General features: G+C 45.5%; 1 protein-coding gene across 1 annotated transcript in view; it reads right to left on the bottom strand.

The window, feature by feature from the left end:
- Window positions 1-379: 379 nt before the first annotated feature.
- Window positions 380-11,108, bottom strand: part of GCKR (glucokinase regulator) — a 29,260-nt gene continuing 18,531 nt past the window's right edge. Inside the window, 4 exon segments of the mRNA XM_017876981.1 lie at window positions 380-702; window positions 1,540-1,596; window positions 1,599-1,644; window positions 5,085-5,234. Coding sequence (XP_017732470.1) covers window positions 509-702; window positions 1,540-1,596; window positions 1,599-1,644; window positions 5,085-5,234 — 447 coding nt within the window. The 3' untranslated portion in view covers window positions 380-508.

Raw genomic sequence — 11,108 nt, 5'->3', positions numbered from 1 at the left:
CTCTTCCCCTGGAATTATCTAAAAGTTCCTACCTCTCATTGTGTGTCTGTGTGGGATTGGAGTGTGTGTGCACGTATGTACACCTGGCTGCATGTTGGTAATGAAAATACAGGGATGTTAGTATAAGGCTTGTGTTAGGGACCAATGAAATTGAGTTGGGGGCAGAATTAAAGGAACAAATCTGCTGTTAAGACCAACCCATGCCACCCATCCTGTCCCACCTCTGATCTACTATTTGATTTACTGACTTTGAAAGGTTAACTTTCCAAAATAAGACATTTCATTTTATTTCTCAAATCAGAATAAGTCGGTGAGAGTAGAAACCACTAGGTCAAGAGAAAGAACTCTCCCCCAAAATGGAGAGAATCTTTCTCCCTACCCTGGGCTGCTGGTGCCCCTGGAAACGGGACTTCTTCCTCCCACATATGCTGCTAGCACAAGTCCCCTTGGGCCAGCTGGGCTGAAGTGGGCAGGGTGGGGCCCCTTTCACCCACCCAGAAACACGGGTTCACTGACCGTCAGGCTCTAGGATCTCCAGGGGGTCCACGGTGCGCTTCTGACCTGGCCCAGCAAGAGCACTCCTGACAGCCTCACAGACAGAAGGAGCTGCAGCCAGGTGTGCCTGAGCCTCAGTAATTGAGCACCGGAATAGGAGGCTCAGCAAGGCGATGGGGATCACCTGTGAGGAAGAGGCAGCGGGCACTGAAGCCTGAGGGAATTAGGTCATTAGAGAAAGAGCCCCGGGGGAAGGTCGGGCACAGTGGCTCACATCTGTAATCCCAGCACTTTGGGAGGCCGAGACAGGCAGATCACTTAAGTTCAGGAGTTTGAGACAAGCCTGGCCAGTATGGCGATACCCCGTCTCTACTAAAAATACAAAAATTAGCCAGGCATTGGTGGCTGGCACCTGTAATCCCAGCTATTTGGGAGGATGAAGCAAGAGAATCTCTTGAACCTGGGAGCGCAGAGGTTGCAGTGAGCCGAGATTGCGCCACTGCACTCCAGCAGCCCGGGTGACAGAGCAAGACTCCCTCTCAAAAAAAAAAAAAAAAAAAAAAAAAAAAAAAAAAAAAAAAAAAAAAAACCAGAACCCTGCAGCAGTTAAAGCATTTGATATAGGAATCAGGAGCCACCAGGTTAGATGGAAATTGGATGTTATGAAGACTAGAAGGTGGTAACGTGGATTAAGAGCCAGACAGAAAACTTCATTTTGACCAGGAAACCTCGTGTTCGTCAAACTGCAAAACCCAGTCCCCAAATACCTTTTCTGCCTCTTTTTCCTAACTCCCTTTTCCAGGCAGAACAGAGAGCTCGGCCGTTCTGTGCCCCCTGTAGACCCTTTTCATACCCTCCAGGCACTTGTCCACAGTCATGTCCCCCATGAACTGCTGGCAGGCGTCCTTGTGAGCAGAATGGCCACTGAGCTTGTAAACCATGCCAAACAAACTTCTTGGCACCGCTTGAAAATACCAAGAACCTTTTGTTGAATGACCAGCAGTGGGCAGCGATACGTTCCTTGCTCATAGTGCAACCTGGGACTCCGGCAGGAGAGCGGAGCACCGAACCCTCATCTGACATCGCTGGGAAAGTGGATCCTCGGAGGAGGGTTCTCGAGCATGGACCCTTGGACTGCCAGCACGAACGCTAAGGAAAAAGTGCGGAGGACAGTGTCAGGCTAACGCGACCCAGCGAACTAAGAAATGGAGTCAAGGGAGAAGAAGGAACTCTGAAGTGGAGCTGGATCCCGAAGCCCTGGCGAGAGGCTAGATGATTTCCACTGTTGGCAATCCTAAACTCGTATTCCAGTGTAAAGAAAAACTAGTTAAGGGGGTTGGTGTGGACTTGATTGGGGGTAAACTCGGACGAATTAATGTCAAATTGTCAAATTGCATGCGGTCACACCAATCCCGTAGTGTAATCTGGACCCCTCCTCATAGTTCCTGCTATAACCACATTCAATCTTGCACACAAATGTGAGACTGTCCACTGCAAAACTGCAGTCCATTTTGTCAACACTCCCTCCTCTGTCCAGCTCAGCATGTCCAGAGAAATATAATGCAGGCTGGCCCATGGGCTCACACCTGTAAAATCCCCAGCATTTTGGGGGTCAAAACGGAGGATCACTGAGCCAGATTCGAACCAGCCCTAGGAACGATAGCAGACCCCATCTCCTAAAAAAAATAAAAATAAATAGCGGGTGTGTGCACCTGCCGTATCGTCCCCAGCTACTCAGCGAGGCGCTGAGTGGGACGGATTGCCTGAATCAGGAGTTTGAGCTGAGTGGAGCATCGGTGGTGCCACTGCCTGCACCCCAGCCTGGGTAACAGCGTGAGAGCCGCCTGTCTCTAAAAACTAAACAATAAAGAAAAAAAATGCAAAGCACCGGTGGTTTAGTAATGTATTCAAAAAAAGAAATAGGTGAACATTGGCTGGGCACGGCAGCTCACACCTGTAATCCCCAGCACTTCGAGAGGCCGAGGAGCGGATGCACAAGCCGTCAGATGAGACCCAGCCTGGCCCATATGGCTGAACCCCATCCCTACTAAAATAAAAAAAAAAAAAAAAATTAGCTGCGCATGGGGCGCAGCCGTAATCCCAGCTACCTCAGGGAGCTCGAGGCCAGGAGAAACAAGCGAACCGCAGGAGGCGGAGTACAGTGACCAAATCGCCACTGCCTCCAGCCTGCACAGAGCGACGAATACATCTCAAAAAAACAAAAAAAAAATGATTCACGCTATTTCTCCTGACCTTGTGACTGCCTGGCCTGTCCTCCCCAAGTGCGGTTAAGGCAGAGCCACCTTCCCTGCCTGAAATCAATTTTAAATATATATTCATTTAACCCATAAGAAGCCCAATGTAAACAATATGTAAACATTAATAGTGAGATATTCCTTGCGAAATTTTCATATCATATTTTGTATTTTGAATCCCAAGGTATTTACATAAGAGCACACCTCAATTTGGGTTGTCGTGACTCTTTTTGATTTTTTTTTTTTTTGAGAGAGAGTCTCACTCTGTCACCTAGGCTGGAGTGAAGTGGCACTATCTTGGCTCACTGAAACCTCCACCTCCCAGATTCAAGCAACTCTCCTGCCTCAGCCTCCCTAATAGATAGGACTATAGGCCTGTGCCAACATGCCCGGCTTTTTTTTTTTTTTTAGTAGAGATAGCTGGTCTCGAACTCCTGACCTCAAGTGATCTGCCCGCTTCGGCCTTCCAGAATGCTGGGATTACAGCATAAGCCACCATGCCCCGCCAGCCCACCTCAATTTGGGTGCTAGATTTGCAATGCTAAAAAGCGAAATGTAGTCCTACCAAAACATTAAAGTTACATTTAATTTAAAATTATACAGCTTTGGTTTTACATAAAATTAAAATTCAGTTCCTTAGTCACACTAGCCACATTTCAAGTGCTCAGTAGCCACATGTGACTAATGGCCAGTGTTTTGGACAGCACAGGTCTAGCAGCATTTGGCAAGTCCAAATTCCTGCCTGACTTTAACCTTCCATATCCCTCCCCTTCCTACTTCTTCACAATCCCTCACTGTGCTCTAAAGTGACTCGCCACTCTGGTCAGACCTGTGTCCCTCACATATCATGCCCAGTCCCCTTTCTGGGACTTGGTGAATGACCTAACAGGAATGCCCTTCTGTCCATCTGTCCAAGCCATAACCAGCAGGCCTAGCTCAAATACCATCTCTTCCATGAGGCCTTCTTTTTGCTATAATGCATACTGACCCCCACCTTCTTTGTACCTCCACTGGACTTCAGTAAGGACCACAGTTTATTTTGGGGACCTGGTGGGTGCTCACTAAATGTTCATCGATTGATTCCTTTCACATAGGGTTGCCAGATTTTGTGAACAAAAATACAGGACATCCAAATATATAATGAAAAAAATTTAAAAACCCAAATATTGCATAGAGCATACTTAATGAAAAAATTATTCCATATTTATCTGAAATTCAAATTTAACTGGGCGTCCTGTATTTTTATTTGCTGAATCTGGCGACCCCATTTTCATGACCATCTGTTGTGCTGTCTGCTCAGCATCCACTCCTCCTTCTGGTATCAGCACCTTGGTTTTCCTCTGAGGATCTATCACTCCCCCATGCTCAGGTAATGAGGTTGGATCGAGGCTCACCTCCCAGCCCTTTTTCCACCACCATCCTGAAGGGAGAGCACATGAACCAGACTGGGCAGAGCACCCCTTGCCCTGGAAAACAGTGATTGCTTCAGGGACATGCATGTGTCCCAAGCAAGAGCTTCCAACCAGGCATTTGCAAGAACCACAGGACAGGCAAGTTCTTTGCCCACTAGTATTGCCAAGTAAGTTGTCAGGCTGGCACTACTGCTGGCCAGTTTGCCACCTAATGGAGAAAACTTGCCTAAGAATGAGAACAACGACTGGGCGCAGTGACTTACGCCTGTAATCCCAGCACTTAGGGAGGCTAAGGCGGGTGGATCACCTGAGGTCAGGAGTTCCAGACCAGCCTGGCCAACATGGCAAAACCCTGTCTCTGCTAAAAAATACAAAATTAGCTGGGCATGGTGGTGGGTGCCTATAATCCCAGATACTCAGGAGACTGAGGCAGGAGAATCACTGGAACCTCAGAGGCGGAGGTTGTGCTGAGCTGAAATAGCACTGCTGTACTCCAGCCTGGGCGATAACGCAAGACCCCATCTCAAAAAAAAAAAAAAAAAAAAAAAAAGAATGAGAGCAACACAGAGGAAAGAAGCAGAGTTAAGGGTGGAAAGTTCTGGAACACATTAGATTTAGCTGCCCTAAGATTGTTCAGTTATATCAGTTGTCATTTTCTTTGTTTAGCTTAAACCAGTATAAACTCATTTTCCATCACATTTGTCACTGAAACAGTCTTGCCTAATAATTACAATTTCACAAACACACCCAAGTGTGCTCACACACTCCTTAAGGGGAAGATGCACCTAATCGGAGGAGCAGAAGCACATAGAAAAGGCAGCCTGTACTCTTACACATTTCCATACCTCTGCAAAATGCCCTCCTCTGACAGCCTAAGCATTGAGGCCAGGCCCCACCCAGCCCTGCCCCATCATATCCCTACCTGCAGCATGGCCAGTGCCCGCCAGAAGAGCTTGGAGTTGCTAATTCGAAGATCCAACATGTGGTTTTGTAGGATCTTCCCAAGAAGCACATGAGCACCTGTACTCACTGTATTCAGCACCCATTTGGTGCTTAGCTCACGCTGGAACTTCTGAAAAGGGTAGACACACGGGGTGTCAAAATTAGAGGACAGAAGAGCAGCAGAGTGAACAGGGCCCTGTTATCAGATGGGAAACCAACTGTCAAGAACCAGGGACCAAAATGCAGACATGATTTGTTTGAGCAGCCCAGGGTTTAAATGTCAGGGCAGTAGATGTAAACCAGGACTGTCTCAGGCAAACCTGGTAGCTTCACCCATTTGTGTTTTTGACCCCTAGGTAGACAGACATGTTCTCTGAGTCCTTCCACATTAGGATTTTGATCCTGCTGAATCGTTCCTTTTTCTCCCTGGGTATCAGACAACAGGAGTGGGATTCATTCCACTAAACCACAGGCTTCTTGAGAGGGCAGAGATGGTAACTTACTCTGCTCCAAGGCCCCAGTTTTTTAGACCATGACTGACATGTTTGCTGATCAATATGTTTGTTAAGGCCAGGCACAGTGGCTCACTCCTGTAATCCCACCACTTTGGGAGGCCAAGGTGGGCAGATCACCTGAAGTCAGGAGTTCTTGACAAACCTAGCCAACACGATGAAACGCTGTCTCTACTAAAAACATAAAAATTAGCTGGGAGTGGTGGCATACACCTGTAATACCAGCTAGTCAGGGGGCTGAGGCACAAGAATCACTTGAATCCGGGAGGTGGAGGTTGCAGTGAGCTTAGATTGTGCCACTGCACTCCAGTCTGGGCAACAGAGTGAGACTGTGTCTCAGGGGAAAAAAAATGTTTGTTGAAAAATGAATTCTATTTAATTTTTTTAACAACCCTATACAATAAGTTTATCTATCCTCATTTTTATATGTGGGGCAACTAGAGGTCAGAAGTGAATTAACTTGGAGAAGCTCATATGATAACGAGATGCAGAATGACGACCTAAATCCAGGTCTTCTGATTCAATGATGAGGGCATTTCCTACTTTGTCGCAAATATCTCCTGGATGAATGAGAGAACCTATGTGAGGGCATGTCGAAAACTAAAAAGTTGTACAAACATGTGGTATCGCAAGTATAAAACTGCCACTTGTTTTTGGCCCTTATATTCTGTCCACTTTGGGGCACAATAACACCTATTGACACATTAGCAGGGAAACTGGGGCCCAGTAAATGTGTTGAGGGGATTAATTAATTGGTGATATGGTTAGGCAACTTTGTGTCCTCACCCAAATTTCATCTTGAATTGTAATCCCCGCAGTCCCCATGTGTCAAGGGAGAGACCAGGGGGAGGTAATCGAATCATGGTGGCGGGGGGGTTCCCCCATGCTATTCTTGGGATAGTGAGTTCTCATGAGATCTGATGGTTTTATAAGGGGCTCTTCCCCTTTCATTTGGCCTTCTGCCACCTTGGGAAGAAGATGCCTTGCTTCCCCTTTACCTTCCACCACGATTGTAAGTTTCCTGAGGCCTCCCAGCCATACTGAAATGTTGATCAATTAAACCTCTTTCCTTTATAAATCACCCAGTCTCAGGCAGTTCTTTTTTTTTTTTTTTTTTTTTGGACAGAGTCTGCTCTGTTGGGCCCAGGGACTGGAGTGCAGTGGCCAGATCTCCAGCTCACTTTTCAAGCTCCGCCTCCCGGTTTACGCCTTCTCTGCCTCAGCCTCCCGAGATAGCTGGGAATACAGGCGCCCGTACCTTCGCATCCGATAGTTTTTTGTATTTTTTTAGTAGAGACGGGGTTCACCGTGTTAGCCAGGATCAGGTCTCGATCTACCTGACCTCGTGATCCGCCCGTCTGGGCTCCAATTGCTGGAGGCTTACAGGCTTGAGCCACCAGCGCCCGGCCTTTTTTTTTTTTTTTTTTTTTTTTTGAGGATGGAGTCATCACTCTGGTGGCCCGGCTGGAGCTGCAGTGGCCAGATCTCAGCTCACTGCAAGCTCCGCCTCCCAGGTTTACCCATTCTCCTGCCTCAGCCTCCCGAGTGCTGGGACTACAGGCGCCCGCACTCGTCCGGCTAGTTTTTTTGTATATTTTTTTAGTAGAGACGGGGTTTCACCGTGTTTAGCCATGATGGTCTTGATCTCCTGACCTCGTGATCCGCCCGTCTCGGCCTCCCAAAGTGCTGGGATTACAGGCTTGAGCCACCGCGCCCAGCCAAGTCTCAGGCAGTTCTTTAGAGCAGTATGAAAATGTACTGGCCAAGGTGGGCGGATCATGAGGTCAGGAGACTGAGACCATCCTGGCTAACATGGTGAAATCCCATCTCTACTAAAAATACAAAAATTAGCCGGGTATGGTAGCAAGCACCTGTAAGTCAGAGCTACTCAGGAGGCTGAGGCAGGAGAATCGCTTCAACCCAGGAGACAGAGGTTGCAGTGAGCTGAGGTCGCACCACTGCACTCCAGCCTGATGACAGACTGAGACTCTATATCATCAAAAAAAAAAAAAAAGTACTAATACATGTGGTCCTAGCCAGGCTGAGGAAACAGTCTACTGCTACTTTTACCTCTTTATTCTGGAATTCTAGAAATAGCTGTTCACACAAAACCCTGAAAGAGGGTATATTGAAAACATTTTAACAAATGAATGACCAGGACACTAAGTGTAAGAACAGATATCTGACTAATTTCAGCATGAAACTGGCCAGTAAGTATAAAGTACTGATGCTATAGGGTGTGTGTCAGACTGCACTTTGGGAGAAAGGTCAGTTAGGGCTGCGCGCGGTGGCTCAAGCCTGTAATCCCAGCACTTTGGGAGGCCGAGACAGGCGGATCACGAGGTCAGGAGATCGAGACCATCCTGGCTAACACGGTGAAACCCCGTCTCTACTAAAACATACAAAAAAAAAACTAGCCGGGCGAGGTGGCGGACTCCTGTAGTCCCAGCTACTGGGGAGGCTGAGGCAGGAGAATGGCGTAAACCTGGGAGGCGGAGCTTGCAGTGAGCTGAGATCCGGCCACTGCACTCCAGCCTGGGAGGCAGAGCGAGACTCCGTCTCAAAAAAAAAAAAAAAGAAAGGTCAGTTAGATCTGGGTTATACCACTAACCATTTATACCACTAACATGAACACCATTAACACAAAAATATTTTAAATTGTATATAATTTGGAGTGAGACACGTTCATTTTAAAGTACACATGGAAAAATCAGCCTGGTTATAGCCAGGAAAATCCTTAAAAAGAAAAATAGGCTGGGCGTGGTGGCTCACGCCTATAATCCCAGCACTTTGGGAGGCTGAGGTGAGCAGATCACTTGAGGTCAGGAGTTCAAGACCAGCCTGGCCAACAGGATGAAACCTGATCTCTACAAAATACACAAAAGAAAATTTGCCTGGCGTGCTGGCATCTGCCTGTAATCCCAGCTACTTGGGAGACTGAGGCAAGATAATCACTTGAATCTGGGAAGTGGAGGTTGCAGTGAGCCAAGATCATGCCACTGAACAACAACTTGGGCAACAGAATGAGACTCCATCTCAAAAAAAAAAAAAAAAAAAAAGAAGAAGAAGAAGAATGAAGAACAAACCCTATTGGCACTAAACACACCATAACACCTCTATAATTAAAACATATGGTACCAGCACATCAGTAGACAAACCAGTGAAACAGAATAGAAAGTCCATAAATAGACCAATGCACATAGAAATTGAGTATGTGACACAGGTAGCATCCTAAATCACTCAGGGAAAGATGAACTTAAAAAAATTATATTGGAGCCAGGCATGGTGGCTCACCCCTGTAATCCCAGCTCTTTGGGAGGCCGGGGCAGGATGATTGCTTGAGGCCAGGGATTTGAGACCAGCCTGTACAACACAGCAAAATCCTGTCTCTACAAAAAAAAAAAAAAAAAAAAAAAATTGTTTAATTAGCCAGGCATGGTGGTGTGTGTGTAGTCCCAGCTACTTGGGAGGCTGAGGTGACATGATTGCTTCAGCCCAGGAGTTTGAGGTTGCTGTGAAATCTGATCACATCACTGCACTCCAGCCTGGGTGGCAGAGTGAGATTCTGTCTCAAAAAAATAAAAAATATATACATATATATGGACAATTCAATAATCACTTAGAAAAATATATAATTGGATTCATGTCTTACCCCATACACAAGAATAAACTCCTAATAAATTAAAGATCTAAGTGTTTTAAAAAGAAAAAAAGAAACCATCTTTACTAGCAGAAAACATGGATGAAATTCCTTTACTAAAATAGGTGTTAGAAAAAGCTTTCTGGACCACGCCTACAATCCCAGCGCTTTGGGAGGCAGAGGTGGGTGGATCACTTGAGGTCAGGAGTTCAAGACCAGCCTGGCCAACATGGTGAAACCCCTGGCCAACATGGTGAAACAAAATTAGCTGGGTGTAGTGGCAAGCGCCTGTAGTCCAGCTACTCCAGAGGCTGAGGTGGGAGGATCACCCCAGAGCCCAGGAAATCGAGACTGCAGTGAGCTATGATCATACCATGGCACTCCAGCCTGGTTAACAGAATGAGACCCTGTCCCAAAAAAATAATAAAATAAGGCTGGGCATAGTAGCTTACGCTTGTAATCTCAGCACCTTGGGAGGCCGACACGGGCAGATCACCTGAGGTCAGCCTGGCCAACATGGTGAAACCGTGTCTCCACTATAAATGCAAAAATTAACTGGGCATGGTGCTCCCAGCTACTCGGGAGGCTGAAGAAGGAGAACTGCTTGAACCTAGGAGGCAGAGGTTGCAGTGAGCTGAGATCATACCACTGCACTCCAGCCTGGGTGACAGAGCAAAACTCCATCTCAAATAATAATAATAATAGTATTAAAATAATAATAAATAAATGAAAACTACACAGAAGTGGCATTTCTAATCTATCAGATTGATAAAATCCAAAAGCTTCTCGAAACTCTCCAAGAGGCAGTAGGAGAGCAGCACTCTTGTATTTTGCTGGTATGGAAAGCAAAATAGTAAGCCCTGTAGAAGGAAATTTTGCAATATCTAACAAAACGGCGTATGTATGCAACCTTTGACCCAGCTCTAATACTTCTAGGAATTTACGCCTAAGATACACTTCTGACAATACAAAAATACATGTACATTCATTATATCGTGATTGATAATAGCAAAATATAGGAAACCTAAATGTCCTACATAGGAGATTGCCTGAGTAAACTATTGCATATGTGGAAACACACAAAGGTAAAAACTAATGAGGAAGAGCTCTATGAGCCAATATGGAGTGATTTTCAGAATATCTTCTTAAAGCACAAAAGAGTATAGTATACCGCCTTTTGTATAGGAAGTGCAAACTATATATATATGTACACAGACTTTTTTTCCAAAACGAAACATAGGAGGATAAGCCAGTAACTAATTAACTAATTCCCTACAGGCATGAATGGAAATGGAATGAGACAGCAGATATATTGATGATGCTGGAAATCAACATGATCACTAAGGGAAAGAGGAAGAAGAATGGGAATATATATATGTAGTATATATATAGTATATATAGATGTATATATAGATGTATGTGTGTATATATATACGCATACACATTCATCTGTATGTAAACAAATCTACATATGCATATGTGTGTATGTATGCATGCATATATACATAAACACACACACATGCACACCCTTATTCTTTCTACTGATACGGCTTAGAGGCAAAGACACACCAGTAGCAGTGAACATACCTAGCATTTGGGTTTCTAAATACTAGAACCCACTAACAAGAACCAGGGCTCCTCAGAAAAATGACTGACTCCACGGCTGGACCAGGGAAAGTATAGGTGAATCTGGATCGGCGGCTTTGTGTTCCCGCTTAGGAGATTGACAGGGCAAACTATTGTTACACACACACACACACACACAAATGCAAATAAGTAATGATGAAGAGATCTATAAACTGCACTGCAGTGATTTTCAAAATATCTTTTTTTTTTTTTTTTTTTTTTTTTT

The sequence above is a fragment of the Rhinopithecus bieti genome, unplaced genomic scaffold (genome assembly GCF_001698545.2).
Source record: "Rhinopithecus bieti isolate Rb0 unplaced genomic scaffold, ASM169854v2 scaffold_7681, whole genome shotgun sequence".
Taxonomy (NCBI): domain Eukaryota; kingdom Metazoa; phylum Chordata; class Mammalia; order Primates; family Cercopithecidae; genus Rhinopithecus; species Rhinopithecus bieti.
Note: the sequence above shows the minus strand (reverse complement) of the source record. Positions and strands in the feature narration are given on the sequence as shown.